Source organism: Mycteria americana, chromosome 2 (genome assembly GCF_035582795.1).
Source record: "Mycteria americana isolate JAX WOST 10 ecotype Jacksonville Zoo and Gardens chromosome 2, USCA_MyAme_1.0, whole genome shotgun sequence".
Taxonomy (NCBI): Eukaryota; Metazoa; Chordata; class Aves; order Ciconiiformes; family Ciconiidae; genus Mycteria; species Mycteria americana.
The window spans coordinates 118,482,232-118,504,348 of record NC_134366.1 but is presented as its reverse complement, the minus strand read 5'-3'; the positions used below and the strand labels follow the sequence as shown (position 1 = coordinate 118,504,348).

General features: G+C 42.1%; 1 protein-coding gene across 1 annotated transcript in view; it reads left to right on the top strand.

Moving 5' to 3' along the window:
- RAB31 (RAB31, member RAS oncogene family) overlaps positions 1-22,117 on the top strand; it is a 62,695-nt gene that overhangs the window by 22,346 nt on the left and 18,232 nt on the right. The window contains 3 exon segments of the mRNA XM_075494358.1: positions 5,317-5,396; positions 8,051-8,132; positions 21,791-21,862. Of these exon segments, the coding sequence (XP_075350473.1) occupies positions 5,317-5,396; positions 8,051-8,132; positions 21,791-21,862 (234 nt within the window).

Below are 22,117 nucleotides of genomic sequence, written 5' to 3'. Positions count from 1 at the left end.
GCTGTGAGGTGCAGGGGAGTCCTGCCGGGTTCGGTGGAAGCCACGTGAGCCATGGGGTTGGTTTCTTGCTTCTGGGAAAGGATACAGGGCTGTCACTTCCAAGTGTTTCTCATATTATTGTTGAAATAATATTGACTTTACCTGCTTTTCTAGAGCACTTGGTATTAATACCTTCCAGGTTGTTAGGGTACTGTCATTCTTCTTCCAACACCTAAGACAAAACGTGTGTTAAACGCAGTCAATTTTAATGAGACCTCTGCCTGTAGATCATGCCTCAATGAATTTCGGTCGTTACAAGAAATGCTTTGGAGGGACAGACATTTTTAATCTGTAAAAATTTATACAAATTGAAATACCATGGATTGAATCATGACTTTGTCTAAGCTGATGGGAAGACTTCCATCCTTCCGAAGGAGCCATGTGTTGGATCCCTATTTCATAGAGATCAGTTCTCCTTTACTCCTCAATGCAGGTTTTTGTGGCACCCGTCTCCAGGGTATCTCAGCCTTCTTTTAAAGCTGAAATGGGAAGTTAGTCATGAGATCTGTGGTGGTTACAAGCCAGATGTTCTTTTTTTTTCTTACTTTGCAAGTGGGAGGACAGAAGGCAGTTTCTTCAGTATGTTCGTTCTTAGTGTGCCATTTCCTCGTGTGAAATGCCATCTAGTATTCTTGTTTTATTTGCGTTTCCAAAATCCTAGAGTCATAAAAGGATTTTTGCGTGGTTTATCTAATCTTACATATATTTAAAAAGCCCTCTGTGTTAACATAGCACAGAAAGATTTTGCGTAGTCAAGAATAAAATAGCTGTTGCAGCAGTCTGCATAATTATAGGGCTGCTGTTTAGTCATCAGTCACGATACGTGTGGATTTTTTTGTGAATTCAACATTTATTCCATTTCAGATGTAAAAATAATTTACATGAAGAGTTTAGTTTGCTCAGCACAGCAGGACTTGACCCATCCGAATCTATTAAAAGCTATTATAACATCAAGACTAAAGACTAACATCCTAATCAGGGATGTGTTTACAGGGTAGTATAGTACCATTCAATTTGGAAAAGTGCTTGGAGGACTGAGCCCTGTGGTTGTGCAAAGGTATAAATGAGACATCCAGATTTAAATTAAAGAGCTAAATGTTGCTGCGTCAGTTTTTTCTGCCAGGATGCACACATCTGGAACAGTGGATATGCTGCCTATTTGTGATGGGAAAATGGTCTTCTTTTTTAATATATTGCTCATATTGAACTTCTGCTTTCTTTTTTTTTTTTTTTTAATCTTCCTCTATGCTGCTGCAAATCAGCCAGAAGAAATCAGCAGCTCAGTTGTCATTTGCCTGCAAATTAGTTGCCAGCATCCTGTAATTCTGCTGGCTTGAAATACAGTCTCATCTCCTTTACAATAAAGTGGAGAAGAGCCAAGTGGGGTGGTTCTCTGCAAGCAGGAGTGTGGGTGGAAGCACTGGATTTTGTGGCATGCTGCTCTCCATTCTGGTGCTCTTAAAATCCTTGTGCCTAAATCTGCGGGTAAAGGATTTTAGAGGGAGAGAGAATGTCTTTTCAGGGTTAAAGGGTAAAAATCAGGAATTGGTCATGCTTGCATTGGTTCCTTGTGTTTATCAGAAACATCTGATACGGCTTCAGATTTCCATATCCGTTTTGGATGACCAGTGAGAGATTCTGAAGTTGTAGCTACTTCTTCTGGTGAACTAATAGCGGTTCATGTACTGTGAGTTACATTTCTACTCCTTTCCTTCCTCCCCACCCCACTCCACCTCTTTTGCTTATCTCGGTACAATGCAGTTTATAACTGATATTTTGTAAGTAAGTAAGTGTGCTACAAGGCTTATGAAGAAGAAAGGAGAAAAGCAAAACAGGCAGTTGGTCCCATGGGTGACTCATCAAATGCATCATGAACACCTTGATTCAGAATAATTATTTTATATTTATTCCTTTCTTGCCACTCCTTTCATGGATTGGTATGCTCTCGATCGTGATGAGTCAGTTAGTATAGTGCTGAAACCCTTGGATTTCCCATAGATAAAGATTTTTCTGAAGAATTGCAGGATCTGTTCCTTAAAGTGCGACATAACTCCTCAGGACATGTTCTCAGTTTCTGAAACTTGTCCAATCCACTCAGCTCGATACCACTGTGAGCTTTTACATAAGCCGAAATGTTATTCCTTGATGTATGTTTGATGTTATATGTACACCAACATGGAGTAAAACAAAAAAAGAAAAACAGATTAGAGGGTGTAAAAAGCTGGCGAAAAGCAGAACTTTGAGAACTGAAAAAATAAGTCATCTGCATGTCTGAATGTTACCAGGCATGTGGCTTGACAAGTCTGTTATAATCCTTTGAAGAAAAAGGAACAAACCAAGGATGATCATCCCCATCAGATGTCAGAAAAATGGATGTATGTAGAGGAAGACCATATAGTAAAGGACGAAGCAGATGGTAGCAGGAAAGCTTTGTACAGCTTTAGCAAGGAGGCTTAATTTCAATGCATTGCTGAGAAGTGAATGCCTTTTCTACTTCTTTGAAGCAACTATGCTTTCCTTGACTTCTGCGAGAGCGACCTGAAAGATGGTTCCCTATTGTCAGTAAAAGATAAGGTCTGATTAGCAGTAAAAGATTTCTACTCAGTTTTCCAGTTGTTGTATAATGTTCATAGACCATGATCTGCTTTGCTTTCAGGCAGGTGAGCGTCTTGTTTGATGGGTGCGAGTACGGTAACATGGGCTGAAAACTATCTAAGTAGTTTTAAATCCCACAATGGAATGATAATCACTGCCTTAAGTAGGAAGTTTTTTCTTTTTTACTTCCTTCCCCTCTGTGCTCTAATTATACTCTGCTAGCCGGCAGTTTGTATCCTCCAGGCAACAAAACAGAAGCTGGGAGTGCTTGTTTCAGCTGAACCCTTTGGTGCAATAAATTGCCTGGCTCCTGGGAAGCACTGGCCACTGCCTGCAACAGGGGTCGTCCTAAAGACAGGTTCATTTGTGGTCCAAGCCCATTGGTTTCACTGGAGTTACACCAGGGGTAAATTTAGTCCTCTCGGTAGTCCAAGCAACCCCAGGAGCAAAGTGTAAGAATGCTTTTAAGCTATTTGAGGGCTATCACTGTGCCTGGCACAGGCTTAAGTTTAGATGTGCTTGTTGCGAGAGATGCAAGGGCAATAGAAATTTTTAAAGTTCATCTAATGTTAGCATGAAACGTTAGTAAGATCCACGAACTGCAAGATGAAGAGGTAGGAGCTTCCAGGAAAATGAGCTAAGCTTTAATCCGTGCTTGTGCATGTCATGTCCCTGCCAGAGACCGGGCTCCTCTTGCTCAGGAGCTGTAATTGCAGTTGCCCTTCTGAGTGACCTGTCAAGGGAGCTGAAGGACGTACACGAAACCAAAGCATCATCGGGGCGTGGGAGTCAATGGCTAGTTTCAAATACAGTGGCAGACACTCTGTCCCCACAAGAGGGAAATGTAATTCCTTGCAGCCAGCGGGTGGTAGTTCTGGTTCCTCCACGACGTTTAAAATCTGGAATAATAATTAGATTCTCAGTTTCAGCACAGAGGACTTTTTTTTTTTTTTTTTTTTTTTTTTTTAAAAATGTGTTCTGCCATCCTGGTCTAGTAATTATACAGAGATGTCAGCTGGAATCGATAATGAAGACAAAATTTGGGAATAGCAACAGGATGTGTTGCTGCTATTGATCAAAGGCTACAGGGCTGGTTTTAAACACTGCTCCTCTCTTTGATCTTTTTTTCCTATTGATTGAACACAGTAGATAAACAGCCATCTGTGTAGCATGAGCATTTATTATGGCTTTTAAGCAGGCTAAGGACAGCTTTGAATTAAATATGAGAGTTTAAATGATGGTTTTCTAATAAGCGCTGTCTATAAAGACTTCGCTTGCAGTGGCGATACGGTTTCATTTAAACATGGTGAAAGGAAATCTTAACTACAGGCATTCTTTTCCTTTCATATTCAAAAAGAAAATAAAATATTGCAAAATTGATTACAGGAAAGGCAAAGGCTTTTTTTTTAATAAGTAGTTATGTGTGTAGTGCTCTCAACAAACTGTATTCTCTTGTCTTGGCACTTTTTGAGAAGTTTATGTAAATTAGTCAAGTGTCTTAAAATGTGGATACAAATGGAACTACCAAGTGCAATCTGGTAGTTCTGCAGTCACTTCCAGTGAAATTAATAGAAAACTTTCCATTGACTTTTTAATGAGTTACACTGGACCCTGGGCTGTCATTGTTAATGTCTTGGAAAGGTCAGGATCGATTTCCTTGCATCCTTTTTGTCTCTAAGGAGGCTCTTTGCAATTCTATGGGAGACATTGCTATTCCTCTTCCTTGATAATTCTCTGTATAATTTATGTTCTTCTACCTACCATCCAAGGCTTCATGGAATAGCAGAGACAAACTGAAAAATGCAGCTTTTTGGGGAAGTTGTTTGTATCTTAAATGCCTAAAATAGTATTTCTGAGTAATGTCAAGCTTTTCTCCCCACCCCCTGCTACCCCCTCCCCCACCCCAGAGTTTATTTTGAATTTTATTCTAGTACTGTATTGCTGTTATTTTTCCTTACTGATTGGGGGGGGGGGGGTTAAAAAAAAAAAAAAAAGGCCGTTCCTGCAAATGTAAGCAGCCTACCACATTGCAGTGTAGAGAGCAAGTTGTGTTGCATTTAAAGTAATGCTATTTCACTGCAGTCCAGTAACACAACCTGCACAGGGATAGTTGTACATCTCTGGGGATCCAACTCTTTGGATTCCTGCCTTTTCAAAACCACCTGAAGCCTCTGCGAAGTTTCCACCAAGCAGGCTTGTTTGTCTTGCCATGGAAAGGTTAGTTCCACTAAGTTAGTGCTGTCAGTGTACTAAAAGGTTGGTGTTAGTAATCTGTTTTGGAAGCATGCTTGGGCTGCCCTTGCAACAGGTCTGGATGAAATTGTTTCTCTGGTTTTGCTGGGTAATGCACCATGTGTTTGAAAGCGCAGGATTTTCTCACACAAGTAAATGGCTGTGCTTGAAGTACTGCAGTCCTTGAAACAGGAGTATAAAATCCACCCCAAAAAATACAAGGCTTGGAGAGAAGGGAGTGTTGGGAAGGGGACCAGGGAGTTCCATTCATAATGGTGACATTTGAAAAGGATAATCCATGTGCTCGCTTTTCTTTTGAAATGTTTAACCTGCCCCACTTGCCACTAGAGAGGATTTAATTTCACAAATTAATATTTGACTATTTCTTCAGGTGAAATTTTGATATATAGGGTCTCCTGAACTCACCGTCATGCTTTTCTTTATTTCCAGGATACTGGGGTTGGGAAATCGAGCATCGTTTGTCGATTTGTCCAGGACCACTTTGATCACAATATTAGTCCTACTATTGGGTAAGTACCACGCATAATATATTTTTTCTTCTATATAGTTCTTAATTCACTGCCCTCTGCTGAGCTCCTTTTTTTTCCTTACTTTCAAGGCTCTGAATACTGTATATATTTTTTCCTCCAGTTTATCGATCTCACTGAACCCGTTAGTCTCCTTTAATGGCTTTCAGCTCATGCTACCTGTTTAGAGAGTCTGGGGCTGCCCCAAACCAGGTCTGCTCTGCTCTCCCCTGTTCTAGGAATACAGAGGGGGCCTCAACTATGTTGCAGCATCATCTTTTATGGAGAGGCTGACAGAGCTCTGCCACTCTCCTCTTGTGAATTGTGTCTCTTGAAATCGCCTCTTCTCTGGGGCTGTCCAGAACCACGTTGTGTTGACTTGTGTTGGGCATAGCCATGACTTCCAACTGTTGTTTTGTTTTTCTTCACCCATCTTAAACCAAGAGATTCTTAGATGTCTTACTCGGCTGGTGTCCTTTTCTTTTTGTCTTGTCAAGAGCTTCCCACTTTACATTCTGTTTTGGTCATAGGACCTTAGGATTAAAATCACTTTAGTTCCCACTGGTCAATGAGGTATCAAATCTGATCCTTGGACCTTAAAGAACCAAAACCCCACAACCCGAAGAGGCTGTGATCTGCACAATGATCAGGACACCCCATGGCTGAGTAGTGGCAGGAGAACCATGGGGAGCCCTTTAACGTAGCTACGCTGTGTGTCCTGCCAGGCTGGGCTGGAACATGGACAATGTCTGTTCCCAGATGTGGACATCCTTTCATCTAGGTTTAGGACATGTTACGTTATCCTGTCTTTTTCAAAATAGGGACAATGTAATTTAAACTAAGCGTAATTCATTCACACCTGCTCTTCTTTAAAAACTGCCATGCTTCCGCGTGTTAGACCATCAGAAGCCTGTAGTCCTGTAGTTATTAGTTATTAGTCCTGTAGTTGATTTTAATTCCAAAATTTTTTCTTTTAACATCTTAGGGACAAAACTGCCAAGTCCAATGTGACGTGGAAAATTTTGATAATTCTTGATCTCTTATGGGAAAGGAAGCTAATATGTAATGTTCACAAAGGAGTAATTTGGGTGGGAAGGGCTGATCTGGCTTGTGTGTTAGAGCCGTTTTAAATTGTCTGTGAAGGATTGGTATCGATTGCTGTCTGTTGTTCAGAGGGTTGGACAATATCTTTCAAAGCTCTGCCTTTCAATGCATGAAGGAGTCTCAGCTGGAAGTTGCACGTTGAAGTTCCAGGACAATTTTGGACTCCTGAATGTAATGAATAGAGAAGAATGGATAGAGAGAAAGGAAGCATGTAATGAATAACATTACTGACTGAAGGACATTTGTTTGCAGTGAAGGAATTGATGGGAACTTGAGTGGTTCTTTACTTCTAAATCATCAGCAGCCTTTTTCCCCAAGTAGTTGTTGTTGCTAAGTAAATGTCTTCTGCTCAAATGGAAAAAAAACCCCAACCCTTTAATTTTCATAATTGAGAACAGAGGGAAAATATTTTTCTATTTGAGGATTAAAATGTGAAGGCTAGCTTGCACACAGGTGATATTACTTGTCTATATAGATACGGTTTTTGTTTTTATTTTCTTCCAGTTAATCAAATGTTTTAAATATACAATCCTTGCAATCTACAGTAGCTGCTGCAGCTCTGAAGTTCCTGTTTTTGAAGCTGTAAAGTGTTGCTTAATGCTTTGAGAAGGGGAGTGACAACTGAAAACACACACCCTGAAAATAACCAAAGAAAATGCTGCACTTTTTTGCCTTACTTAATATTTTTATAAGCAGTGCAGCATTGTTAAATTCGAGCAATTTGCAGATGGCTGTAGAGGAGAACTCTGCTATATCATTCTCAGGAAATGTTTTGATCAGTCATATGTCGTTTGATGTCATTTGGTGTTTTTGTAATGACAGTGCATTGTATCAAATGCATCTTTATGAGCCAGGAAAAAAGTTACCACAACCAAAATTGTTCAGCAGTGTCCAGATAGGATGGGGAAAACAAATCTACCACAGTTTGGCAGTCTCTCCTAGCCAGCTTTCAATTGAAATGCTGTAATATAGAAAAAGCCTATAAATTTGTAACCCTCTTCCCTAAAAGAAGAAAAATTACACTGTGAAAACATAGACAAATTGCATTTCCTACAAAAAATACAAGAAGCCATGAAGATTTCTTCATCTGAGTTGAGAGGGGGAAGAACTTTTTCCCATTTGTTCACCACGTGCATTCCAGCAGGTGACTTTTCTGTTCCCTGGTGATCCAGTGTCCTAGGTTTAACTGAAAAGTTGCACACTTGTTACCTGGTATGGTGCTGGCTGATGCCTTTTTGTCAGGTCCGTATCACTGAGAAGCTGGAGCTAGCTAGCAGCAGAAGCTATATGTGAGCGGCAGGAGCATTTGTGTTCCTGGGCCCATGAACAAATGCCCTCCGAACCTCAGAGGCTTTTCCCTTCTTTTAAAGTACATATATAGGTATCATATATTTTATCTGAGAAAAGGGAGACTTTCACTTCTGTAGCCATTTTATCAAGGTTTTGGAGCTTCTCCGTATGCAGTCTAAACCAGCAGGAATGGCTAAGGTCTACAGGTTGCATATTCAGAGTGTCGGTCATGTTACAAATTTCTGCTGCTTCCTTCTTTTCAGAGCATCCTTCATGACTAAAACTGTGCCTTGTGGGAATGAGCTTCATAAATTTCTGATCTGGGACACAGCTGGTCAGGAACGGGTGAGTATTACTTAGCACTAATGTCTTTGTTATCCCGGTCTCTTTCAATGTGTTGGCATACTTTTTCTAAACCTTTCATCTTCAGAAGACTTTGTAAGTATAAACCTACTGAACCTTTGCAAGGCTCTGCAAAGCAGGTGGTCAGCAGTCACCAAGTATATAGGGTCTTGTTTCACCAGTGGGGAAAATGCAGAGACAGGCTGACCATACCACTTACCTAAAAAAAAAAAAAAAAAAAAAGCCTGGTGTGAATTGTCAGCCACTTTCCTCAAGACAGCTTGGGCAATGCCCAAGCAGTCTCCAGCTCCCCTCTGGTTTCATCAGGTTTACATGTGACAGCTTCCATTGGCGTTGGAAACCATTTAACTTCCAGCACATGGGCTGGCAGGTAGTCTGAGCTTAGGTGGTGACTCCGGGGTTGTCCTGAGTTGGGACATTGAATATGGGCATGGGTTGTGTCTGCTGTTATTATTATGGAAATTAGCACTGGCAACCTGAACCACTTAGGGTTTTGGTCTTAATTTTTCGAGTCTGTGAAGTGAATTGCTCAAATTAAGTAGCTTTTCCTTTGGCTTTTCAAAAAAGCCATAATGGAGTTTGTGGGCATTAGTTCATATAGACTGTATGTAAGCCAGGTTGGTCATTTGATTCTTTTAATAGCCTCAATGGCAGTAGTATGCAGTAACAGGCTGTAGAACTGTAGAGTTCTCTTAATGTATGCCCACGTTTATCTTGAGAAGTTTGAAAGAAATGGAAAAACCCACGCACATGTTTTAAAATATCTTCAGACTTTCTTTTGAAATTGCACTGTTCCTGTTAATGGAAAAATATAGCTATGCTCACGTTAGGTTGGGGTAAAATGAGATGCTTATACAGGCTGTAATGTCAGTCCTGATACATCCCACTGTATTCTCCATACCTTGTATATGAGTTGCAGGCAATGAAGATTTTTGCTGTTAAGTGCAGGAAATGCTTGTGCTTTTATTTAGAATGCGCAGCATGATGCAAAATGGCCCTGATGAAATCTGTTGACTCTTAGCAATTCAGTATGTTATTTATGATGGGAAAACGGATCTTGAAAAACATATTTGAAGTATAGCATAATTCCTTCCCTTGAATCTTGTTTGTTCCATTTCTGCATGGTCTGGAGCTGATAACTGACTAATTATTGCAAGAGGTAGCAAAGGTTCAGTTTTCTTTCCCATGGTTTGAGTTTCCTTGCTTATTCTCTCTCTCTCTCCCCCCTCTGCTGCCCCGCTCTGCTTTCTTCTTTTTTTCCTTTTAGCTCTTTAGCACACAAAACTCAGTTCTTGACATTTAGATATAAGTATTAATCTATTTTCCCACATAGTCTTAAGACTCTCAAAGCTTTTTTTAAAGTAGGTGCATATTAATAAAGTCGTATTTACTGAACTAAATGATGCCTTATTTGAGACAGGAAATCTGTGACTGAGCTCTGACTCCTGGACACAAAATCCATCCTTCCCATCTAGTCCCTTATGTTTCCTCTCAATTTTTTTTAAGCTCATCATTTTTCAAACATCTGCTTTCCTTTCTTTTGTGTCCAACAATGATGAGCAGTGACCACCACAAACCTTGTTAAATTGCTCAGAATCTATTGCAGGTAAGTTATGTTACAGGTTTTCATGTGTAATCGTGAATTATAACCTCTTTAGGCCAGGGACCATCTTTTTCTTCTGTGTTTGCACAGCGTATTCCCAATCCTTCACTAGGACTCTAGGAAGACGGGGTGATAGAGTAAACAAAGTTGATGGGTGTTGAGTGCTGGATACCAAGGCAGACAAGTTTCCCAAGGTGAGGTCCATACTGTTCCAGGTCGTTCTCTATCTTAGAACATCCCCATTTTACAGATGATGCTTCTCAATAGCTTATTCACTTTAATTTGTATCTGGGATTCTGGTTAACTTTGTCTTGTGTTGCTCCTTCTGAGGTACTATTCAAGAACAAATGTCTGCCCCCTGTTAATTTCTTTCTTGTTATCCTCTGAACAACAGTGATGACCCAAAGCTTTCAGCCTACCCCAACCTCTGGGCCTATTGCTGTTTTTCATAGTGTACTAATAAATGTCTTCCAAGTGGTGTTTCTGCTTTGAGAGCTCTTGTCCTTCCCTTGTTCTTTGCGATTTTTGTTGAGGCTTTATGTTCCACTGCTAAAATCTGGAAGTTTCGTCAATGCCCCTATTGTCTGTACTGCTGATAGCAGTGTTTAGGACTTCCTGCTCTTTCAACATTGCCTTCGTTTGGCTTCATTGTCCTGAACACAAGGCCAAGCCTAGGACTTGTGTGTGCTTATTCTGCAGTCGGGGTGCTCTGTGCTTCCCCAGCTGTGCCAGCTGTTGCCGAGTCTACGTGCTGATATGGAGCCTTCACAGCAGAAGAGCCGTGGGTGAGATTTAACTGAAGCCTTACTTATGCCATGAAAGTTAAGCTCAAACCTTCACCATGGTAGAACGGGCAGGCGGAAGCAACAGCAGCAGCACTTCTGTGCTCCTCGTTCATGAGTTTCTCCTTTTTAATGAGTTTTCTCCTCCTTTTTCATGAGTTTCTCTGGGCAACAAACTGGGAAACTGCCAGATTGGAGGGTGTAGAGAAACCACTTTTAAATATCTTAGTTGCAAGCCCTTATTTAAGCAATGCTCTGTGAGAACCAGTGTGCCTCCCGGCTGCCTTCAGTCAGCTGGGAGAAACTGGAAATTCATGTGGCTGCTTCTGAAAAGGAGCGGTGTCCTGGGTGCTCAGAGAAGCCAGCTGGAAGCACTCAGCACCCCCTTGAGGCGTTAAATCAGCTTTCAGATAGCCACTTGTAACGTGGCAAGCCTTCGGAAAGGCTGGTCATGGTTGGGTTTAAAAGCTTGTAGGAACACCTGAGTTGAAGAACCTTAATATACAGGCCAGCCAGTCAGAGGTTGGTCATGGAGAACAGGTAACTTCTGATTCATATGGGTAATAGATAGAATATTTTATTTCTTTTCTGTGAGGAAACTCGGAATTGTAGGCAGAGTAGAGAAGGAACCAGAATTGCCATTTTGTGGCAAATAACAAGCAAACGTCACTTCTGCAGAATGACGGTAGTGCAACAGAAAATGGAAATCAAAAGCGTTTCTATCATAGCCTTGGTGGGAGCAAATGCTCAGCGTGCTTCCCGGAGGAGACCCTGGAGAGGGGTATATGGCTCTCCAGCAGCTCTTGCTGTGGAAAATTCACATTGTACTGGATTACAAAAGGAGAGAGCTTCTTAATCCTTTTATCTTGTTTTTAGTTTTCCCTTTTTTGGGTAGGGATAACCTTAAACTGGCAGCACACTTAACGAAATCCCCCTACGTTTCTATGCCTAAGTACTGATCTCTGCAGACCCAGTTGCTTTGTGTTGGTGTGCTATCAGAGAAGCTCGCTTTATTCTGTTTCTCAGAGTCACTTTCCCTCCTCCCCACTATTTTCCAAATGTCACTCTTTTTCCCTATCTCACTTCTTCCCCATCAGCTTCAAATTGTTGCCATGGACTTCAGGACTTAAATGCACGACAATTATGTTATTGTTAGCAAAGATTCCCTCCCCTAAGAAGAGTCTCTTCACAAGTTAGTTAATGATGTTTTTATTAGCATATATTTTGGTTCATGGTGCCCTAAGTAGCTTCTAATTACAATGCTTTGTCTGAATACTTTGGGTGGCTGCCAGCTTTCCGTTTTGCCAGCTGAGGAATATTGTAGCAAATAGTTAGGGAGCCTGAGGGCCATGTTTCTAGGGCAGGAAAATTTATACCTGTCCTTTTTAAATTTAATTTTAAATCCCCAGTGTTGAACTCTGGGATTTTTAATTTTGTTTAATAGAAGGAGCCTCAATTACTTGAGCTCAATTTAAACCTTGATAGGAATTACCCTGAGTTGTGGGCTTTTTTTTTTTTTTTTAAACTGCTCCATTTCCAGGAAAAGGCTGACTGATGAGATATCTACAGCGCTTTATAGCCCCCTTTTTTCTGAGTAACAGTAGTTGTCCTGATGATCTAGAGACAGCGTCACAAAGTAGGGGGTGAAAATGTTCCTTGAGAGGAGGACTTGTCCTTGCCGCAGTCTTGCCTGGGATGTTTCCCCTAAGCTGAGCAACCTAATCACTGTGCTTACGGATGCTTCCTCTGAAACCAGGCTATCCTGAGAGGAGTTAACACCAACTGTCAATGACTTGAATTACTTCTGCAGTCAAGACATGGCCTAAATTTTGCTCTGCCGTTTTATATAGGCGACTCTGATGGTAGCTCACAGCTCAGTCAGTGCGGAGGTGGTTCCTTGTACGCGGTGTAAGGACCTCCGTGCGGCGAGCTACTGCTCGCGTGCTGCAGAGGTCAACAGGTGATGTGGTCATATGTGCGTTTGTGAGAGCACACGTGTAATTAGAGCTAGTAAGTGAATATGTTATTTTTACTATTTTTAGAGTGAGCGGAAAGCATGGTAAATAATCTAAGAGATGCATGTGGATGTGCTTTTTCGTAAGCTTCAACAAACTTGTAGCAAGTGTAGTTTGACAGTGAGCCGTGGTTTAGGTGTAGTGTCTTTTGCATCCTTTGTTTAATGACTGTAAACTTCAGAAGGGCTAAGCACAGGTCACTTCTGTGACGTTGCAAAAGTTTGTTTTCTTCTTATTTAAAATATATTCAAAAGATTATCCTAAAATGTTGGAATTTTTCCCTCTTCACTTTAAGAATTCTTACATATTTGAGAAAAATGCTCATTCTTTTATATATAAATCTTCTTCAATTTAACTAGCAAAAAATACCTGTAGGTCGGAGACAGACAGATCTTTCCTGATTTATTCAGCTTGAGATACCAGTTCTCAGGATTCGCAGCCTGCAATCATGTAGGGAAAACTACTCAAGGTTATAAAATGCTAAACGGTATCTGATAGTGGCTTTCGTGCATAGCATTTTTCCATTTGCTCTTTGCCAGCTGAGAATGTCAGGAATTTTGTATCCCTCCCTGTGCCGCTTCTTGTGCAAGAAGCTTATGTGTCACGATAATCTGTTTGACGCTTCTGGTTTTTGCCTTTGCTTCTCCCCACGCCCGGATTTTCTGTTTGTTGGCAGCCGCTATCTCAAAGGTGACAGGAACAGGGCACGTAAATGCCCAGACTTCGGCAAGTAGAGGCTCCCAAGCTGTGGAATAGGTACGGTTCATGGTGCACGGACGGCTTCAATGAGCTCGTGCAATGCAGGATGCAGTGCTGGCAGCCTCTGGCTCTTCCCCCATGGGTGCTTACCTGATCCATGGAAGCAGGAATGCAGCTCTCCTAAACAGGCAGGTAGTTAACGTGTTTCTGGCACTGGTCTACCATGCTCTTCACCACGAGAACCTCAGTGGTTCGGGTTGTAGGAGTGGGGGCCAAAGCATGAGGAGGAATGTGCTTCAGGTGGGTTTGGGGACAGGACTGAAGGGGTTTCCGGGGGTGGCGTGGCAGGAAGGGCCAAGGACAGGAGAAACAGGACACCCCAAATCCCCTGCAGCGGAGCTGGGAGTGGACTGCATAGTGAGGGGACGGAGGTGTGTGAAGGTCCTAGTCTAGAAAGGTGAGTGTGTGTAATAGGAAGGGGAAGGAAGTTGCAGAGCTATGTCACTGCCCGCGCTTGTAAGCAGCTAGCAGAGAGCCAGAAGCTGTGGCTGTCCTTACCATTGATGGCACCCAGATATAAGCATAAGGATCTCTGGCCTTGAGAGGGGCCAAGTGGTTTGGTCTTGGCCGCTCAGATGCAACGTACGCAGTCAGAGAGTAGCTTCTCAAGAATGGGAATGAAATCCAGTCAAATGATTACAGCTGTCAGGAAGCAAATCTTGTGCTGCTGTGCACCTGCAGGTGCTTGAAAAGGCACCGTGTGGAAAAATCTTAGCTGAATTCAGCCCTTGCCATGAGAAGGTGCGTAACACTTGCTGAGCACTGGTCTGGTTCTGCTTGCTCTGTGCATCCTTACCTTTTCCAGCCATGCTTGTAGGCAGAATTATAATCCTTTTGCAGAAAGAACAAGTGATGTTCTTTACAGTCTAGGATGGTAAAAGCAAAAAGAGGGGTGTGGGGGGGTGTAATTGTTTTTGGTTTTGTTTCTTTTCCTCTTGGCTGTGGGGTTTGGAAGAGACATCCCTGCTGTGGCGGTAAGCCAGTCCTAGGGTGTAGCACGACAGGATAGTGCGAAGAGCTGCAGACATGAATTAGTGTTGCCTGGTGTGCCTGGCAGATTGAATGAATCCAGACTGTCTTCAGCAGCATTTGTCAGCCTCTATATAAATAGGCAGGGTGGTAGTTTTTTATTTCTGTATTTATTTGGCCTCTGTTTTGCTTTCTGAACCAGTATTACATACGGCATGGTTAAGAGACTTTCACTACCACAGCTCAGGTGTGATTTACATTGTGTTCTCTTGAATTTATTTTTCTGTACCAAGTATTGCGATATGGCTGCTCTGTGGGTTTTTCTTCTTCCCCATTCTGTACTGTTAGTACAGAGGAACTGTGAAAAGCATCACTTATGACCAAATATACCATTCCATGATGAGATGCACAGGAAGCAGAAAGCAAAATGTTAGAGAGCTTTTGAATCAGTGGTGAATTCCTTAATGTCTGGTTGGTTCCATTTTTCTGCCCTTTGCAAGGGCAAAGCTTCTGTTGACTTCAATGAGATGGCCAGATCAGGAGTTGCAGAATCCCAAAATACTCCTGGAATCAATGGGACCAACTCTGGCTATGCTGAACTTGCATTTGCACCCCTTAACGACTGAATTTGTCCTCTATGCTGCAGGGCTGTGCAAAGGTTGGGCAGTTTCTAGTCGGACCCTTAGAGAAAAAGGGGACCTGCTTTCAGAGGAAATTTCATAACGTGCATGTGACCTCACTACTTCTTCCTTAGTGGCAGAGATGATGAACCACAAGTGTGAAGTGGACGTGTTGGTAGAGGAACACGAGTGTGAAGGTGCTCTGAACCCAGTTAGCATTGCACCAGTACTTACGTGACTGTGTAGGTATGTAGCACGCTGTGTGGCGTGCTCTAAGGAAGAGAGTCTTAAAAGTCTGCATGAAGCTACACAAGTAATTGATTTTGGTTTTTGGCATGTCTTCAGTAAAATAAATTTCTTATTTGTATTTTGAATGACCCTTTTGGCCTGGCTGTAGCTGTTGAATTGGAAAATGTGCCCCCACAACTTAACTATTGCATTGCATGGGTTAGTCACCTCAGCCTCACAAGTTGTTATCAACCCCTACAAAAGCAGAACAGGCCTAATGAGTGATGAAGTGGGTCAGCATTTGCAAATAGGCAAACTTTTTGTGGATACTGAATGAGAGGCACAGGACTTCTAAATTTCTGCAGTAGGTGAGCTGCTAATGATGGTTTACTCATTATACAAAGATGGGAGGTATTCCCAGTGCCTAGAAGGACATGGTGGAAAATAGTAGGGATGAAATTCAGTAGTATAAGTAGCAAGTCCCTGTACCTTTTGACTCCCAACAAAAATGTATGCTGTAAAGTTGTAAGTGATTTTTTTGGAAACAGAGGAGGAAAGCCACCTGTGAATGTATTTACTGGCTAAAGGGTGACCATGTGTATGATGCGGCCATGAGAAATGTATGACATGTTAGGGGAAGTGCAGTTAAGGCTGTTTTATGTCTGGAGTGCTGCATGCAAACCTGGTCACCAGCAGTCAGGAAAGATGAACTGAAGCTGGACCAGGTGCAGAGAAAGGCAATTAGACCCTGCTTTCTCCCCATTACCTTAGCTTCAGACTGGAAGAGCCTGGTTTAGCAGACTGGCAAAGTTAAGACTGCAAGACTTCTCTGTATTCCTATTTCAGCTAAAGGCAAGCATCGATGCTTGAATTTTAGTAAGTCAAGGTGCAAGTAAATTACAAGTAATGTAGTACTTAGGAATTCAGAATTTTATTAATCATCAAAATAATATGATCCCCATAGAAGTATGATGGGAAAAACCCACAAATTATTTTAGGCTGGACCTTGATCAGCTTTTGAAATGGGTTAGGAGTGTGATTACTTGTGACGGTGGGAGCTGATAGACCACTGTTTTGGGTCTGTGTTTTCCTGTTAGCCCAAGGTGATGTGAGCTGCTGCCGGCTGCAGGTAGGGGTGACATCTGCCAGAGCACTGCTCTCTGCTGTGGGTTGCGGAGGGGCTGACGCCCCGGCAAGTTGGGGTTGTGGGCTGGGTGTCCGTGTGGCAGAGCTGGGGGGGCTGCCCGAGCATTTTAGGTGGCCCTTCTCGAGAAGCAGAGCTGTTCTCGTGCGGAATCTCGAACTGCTCCTGTTTCTCCTAATTCTCTTGGGGATCACTGGACACAGAAATACTGAGCTATAAAATCAAGGTTATAGGCATTGTAATTTATAATACAGAAAGTAGTCCCATGAGATTTAATTTTGTGAGCTGATTTTTTGTGTGTCGCTTGTTTTGGGCATCTGTCCCACATTTGGTCCTTGGCAGGTGAAAAATGTGCACATTAGTATTTTGTATCCCTTTAAATAATTTTGCGTGACGCTCTTTTTCCAGGTAATTAGGCCAGAAAAAGGTTCAAGAGGAGTTTGCTTTTGGGCACTGATTTAAAAGAAAAAAAAAAGCATCAAATAAACATAATTATTTGCATAATATTTTTACGAGTGTGTTTGTGATGTTGGAAAATCCATGCTCATAAAACACATTCATTAAGAGTCTATTATTAGATCATGAAACTTACTCAGAGTTACAATTTTTCAACCCCCTCTTGATTCAGTTAGTGTTGCAAAGAGTCTTTTCCTGTTTTCTTGTGGACAACAGTGATTTCTTATGACTGGGACATAGTGTGTTGTCATGTTTGTTTATTAGACTGTACAAAAGAATGACAGAGGGGATTTAATTTTGGTTTTATTTCATATTCCGTACTGTGATAACTGATAATAATTGTTACTAGTGTACTTTCAGTTGTTATTAAAAAATTTCAAAGTACTTTTTTTTTTTTCTCATAGACTGTAGGAAATTGCATTAAGATGCATTGTAATACTGTTTTAGTCACTTTGTCCAATGTGAAATATGAAATCTTGAGTGTCAGGTTTATCCAAATAGGAATATAAACTTACATGCCAGATGAAATCTATCACTTGGTATTAAAAAAAACCCCAAATCCAGAAGCTACATGCCCAAATATAGATGAAATGTTTTCTCCTCTTAAAAGGCCTTATAGCTAAAATATTACTGTAGAATCATGAAAGAGGAAATAACTGTCCTGTCAGCTGAGCAAGTAAATAGATTTTCAGTAGAGTAGAGTAGGGAGGTCATACTTGCATGTTAACACCAACTACTGAACCCAAGTGCCTTTCAAAGGCAGTTGCCTTTCCAAGCCTAGCTTGCTGTGGTCTTGCCCTCCCTCTTTCCAAGCTTGTGAGGAATTGGAATATTTAAGTAGATTATTTTGTCTTAAATAGCAGAGGAACTGCATTCCTCCCACGTGCTGCACCTCTGGTCGCCACTTTTTATGTTTCTTGACACAAGGAACAGGTCAAGCATAGTTTGACATCGTTTGGCATTTCTGTTGTTGAAATGCAACACGCTGTTGAAGTGATTAATTAATCTCCAAAAATGTTTCAGAAGAAGTTTTCTTTGTTTCTGCATGTTACTTGCACTCATTTAAAATTATATGCTTCCATTATAGGAAAAAAAGAGTAAAACTGCCTGTGGCAGTAGACTGCACCAGCAGAGATGTGCACAAAGTAGTTCTGCAAGTGCAGAGCTGTTTGAGTGTGGTCTAAACCGTTGCATATCTGGCTTCTAGTGGTCTTGTCCTTCCTCCTTTTTCTCAGCCATGCTTTCCCACCCCTTCCTTTCGGCTGAGCCTGGGGCTTATCTGATGCACAACAAGCTGGTTTGGGAATTCAGCTAAAAATTAATCCTACCCCAAAAATGGTAGTTTGCATCCTGGTTCCAGTTTGCATGCAGTTCTACTTGTCCAGGATCCAGGGAAAGAGGTCTGCTTTTCTGGGTTTTATTTTTTGGGTTTTTTTTTAAATTATTATCATTTTTATTTTTACTTTCTGGCCCTAACACTGGCAATATTGTTCAATGGAACAGCTATTATGGAAAGTGTTCTTGTCACCTAGTCAAAAGAAAAGGGAGAGAAATTCCCAAGATGTTGTACAGGTTCTCAATGTGCTTTCTGGGCCAGTATTGAAGGAATTTGAAGCATGTGAGTTTTTAACTGCATGGCTCCTGTGAAGTGTGATTACTGTTATCTGAGAGCTCTTTGTAAATTCATTAATACCGTGTAATCTAGATTAAAACCAAATCAGCATGTGTGTAGGGTATGTTGTTTTTTTTTCCAGGAGTTTACAGACTGGGAAGAGTGTGCATACACCATGAAAGGTCAGATCTGCCCTCCACAGTTAAGGTCCCTGATTTTCAGGCTACTTGAACGCAACACACGTGTTGACAAGCAGGTCTTGGAAATTCTTGAAGTTTGTAGGAGATAACTTCTTGTCACAGGTACTCAGTGAGCCAGCTTGGAAAGATGCCCTCCTAGACTTGCTATTTGTGAATAGCGAAGGACTTGTGGGGAATGTGATGGTAGGTGGCTGCCTTGGCCACAGTGATCATGAAATGGTTGAGTGTAATGAGAAAAAAGGACAGCAGAGTTGCTACCCTGGACTTCAAGAGAGCAAACTTTCAGCTATTCAGGGAGCTATTTAGCAGAGTACCCTGGGAGTCTGCTTTTGAGGGCTTAGGAGTCCATGAGTGCTGGTCAGTCTTTAAGAACCACCTTTTAGAAGCACAGGAGCAGGCAATTCCACTGTGTTGTAAGTCAAGCAAGCAGGGCAGAAGACCAGCTTGGTTCAACAGGAAACTCCTTGTGGAGCTCAAGAGGAAAAAGAAATTGCATGATCTCTGGAAGCGAGGTCAGGCTTCGCAGGAGGAGCACAGAGCTGTGGTTCGTTTATGCAGGGAGAAGACACGAAAGGCCAAAGCTCAATTAGAGTTGAAACTGGCCAGTGTTGTTTCAGATAACAAGAAGGGCTTTTTTAAGTATGTTAATAGCAAGAGGAGGTCTAAAGACTAAAATGCTGTCCCTCACAGCATCCTTCTGGACAAGTTGTCCAACTGTGGGATGAGCAGGTTCACGGTGTGCTGGGTGAAGAACTGGCTGAAGGGCAGGGCTCACAGGGTTGTAGTGAATGGGGCTACATCTGGCTGGTGACTGGTCACCAGCGGTGTTCCTCAGGGCTCAATTCTAGGGCCAGTGCTGTTCAATATATTTATCAACGACCTGGATGCAGGAGTTGAATGCACCATTAGCAAGTTTGCTGATGACACCAAACTGGGTGGTGCTGTTGACTTTGTGAGGGACAAGATGCCTTGCAGAGGGATCTAGATAGATGGGAGCATTGGGCTATGATTAATGGGATGGAATTTAACAAGAACAAATGCCAGATTCTGCACCTAGGATAGAGTAATGCCAGGCACAAGTATAAATTGGGAGAGGAGTGGCTGGAGAGCAGCCCTGCAGAAAGGGATGTGGGGGTGCTGGTCGGCAGCAGGCTCACCGTGAGTCAGCAGTGTGCCCTGGCAGCCAGGGGGGCAAACCGCATCCTGGGGTGCATCAAACACAGCATGACCAGCCGGCCAAAAGAGGGGATTGTCCCGCTGTATTCAGCATTGGTGCAGCGTCACCTTGAATACTGTGTGCAGTTCTGGGGCCCGCAATTTAAGAAGGATGTGAAGATCCTTGAATGCATCCAGAGGAGGGCAACAAAGCTGGTGCAAGGGCTGGAGGGCATGTCCTATGAGGAGCAGTTGAGGACTTTGGGCTTGTCTAGTTTGGAGAAGAGGATGCTGAGGGGCGACCTCATTGCTCTCTACAGCTTCCTGAGGAGGGGACGTGGAGAGGGAGGTGCTGATCCCTTCTCCCTGGGATCCAGTGATAGGACGCATGGGAATGGTTCAAAGCTGTGTCAGGGGAGGTTTAGACTAGCCATTAGGAAGCGTTTCTTTACCGAGAGGGTGGTCAAACCCTGGCACAGGCTTCCTAGGGAGGTGGCCGATGCCCCAAGCCTGTCAGTGTTTAAGAGGCATTTGGACAATGTCCTTAACAACATGCTTTAACTTGGTCAGCCATGAATTGGCCAGGCAGTTGGACTAGATGCTTGTTGTAGGTCCCTTCCAACTGAAATAGTCTATTCTATTCTTACACGCTGGAAATTTCTGTCATGATCTGGAAGCCTAAAAGTTCTGGAAAGTGTTTATTGCATTAAACATGCAAGTAATAAAGCCACATACTAAGAGCCCAGAAGGCACGCATCTACCCAGCTCCCTCAGGATCTTGGCTGATCCCTTTTCTTCAGACCATACTTCTAGACTGATTCTTCTTTCTTTTCTCATCCTCCTTCCTGCTGTTTTCTCCTATTAATGAGCTTTCCCACCTGCCTTGCTCCCCAAAACACTTCAGTGCTTGACCATCTGTCACTGCTGCTGTGCATCCTTACTGTTATAAGAGAAAGTATCGACCTTGAGCTGGAGTGTGTGATCTGTGATAAATAGCTTACAAACTGGCAAATTAACCAATATTACAAATAACTTGCTTTATACATTGCACGTGAAACAGTGGAGGCTGCTAGGTCTAAATGCTCAGTCTGTAAGTACAGTTCTGAGAAAAAGATGCGTCTGGTAAATCTGCAGAGGTTTGCAACGTAACACATGGGTCCGTGCACGTTCGCTGGGCAGTGAGATTCAGACCCTGCCCTAATAATGCATTTGATTTAGGAGTTGACCTTGGTTATTAGCTGCAGCTTTATATGAAGCTTTTGCAGATCACTTTGCAAATAAAAAATTGTAGAATGGCTGTGCGAGTACAGTGAGACTAAATGTATTTTCCAAGAAAGATTATTTTTGATTTGCTTAAGACTACGTTTAGTTGAATCAGCAGAAAGGCTTTTTGACTTCCTTTCTCTGTGTAATTATAAGTTGAAATTCTAAATCAGCTGCTTAGTCATGGTAAATTATGAAAATTATGCTGTTCATTGGCAAGCTGTTGTTATAATAAACATATTTATTGCTTGGGTTTTTTTCTTAAAGGATGTTTCCCTTGAAACGAAAAGCTGAAAAGTAACTTAAACTGCAAGAACCCATGTTTTTCAAAATATCTGTCATAGTATAGGATAACTAAACATGACAGGTGTTCAGAGTTTTCTGACAAGTTAATTTTATCCAAGTCATTTGCAATGTTTTATAAAACTTGAACCCAAGCTGAATCCAGTCTGTTACAAGTACAAAGCAAAATGTTGTGGTTTGCCAGGGGAAGGGGTCTATATGCTGCCAGGTTAGGCCTCCAAGTGCAGGTGATCTTCATGTCAAAACTTGTCCTCAGAGTCCATGCCCTGTAATGGAAGAGATGCATTGAACCAGTAAGCGCTGATTGCGTAAATCCAGCGGGATGAAGAACAACAGGAGATAAGGGAGCTCTGCTTCCTTGGCATTTAAGGAAAATTAGAGATGGGCAACCACTGAAGAGGTCTGTTCTCTATGGGATGAAAGAAAGTTGGTGGTCCTGCCGTGGCAAGAAGTCTTTGTGACCTGACAAAGTGTGTGATAATTCTGATTTATTAATGATATTTTTTTGTTGGGGGGGTTATGTTTTAACAGTTTCACTCCTTGGCTCCAATGTACTACCGAGGTTCAGCAGCAGCCGTGATAGTTTATGATATCACCAAACAGGTAAGACCTTCTGTACGCTTTTCGCCTGTGTTAACTCCTCTGCTTGGGCCAGAGTTGGAGTTAAACCCCACAACTGCAGAAGTATTTATGTTAATCCCTGTTTATGTGAGTGGGTTTATATGCTTCGGTAGTTTGTGTAGATTTGGATGGAGGTGTCCAACTGCCTTAAAAAAATTAAATATGAAGTCCTGGTTCTGTGTTGTTCAGACTTCATCTAGACAAAAGGTTGGAGGCTGCATTTTGCCAAAGTTTCTT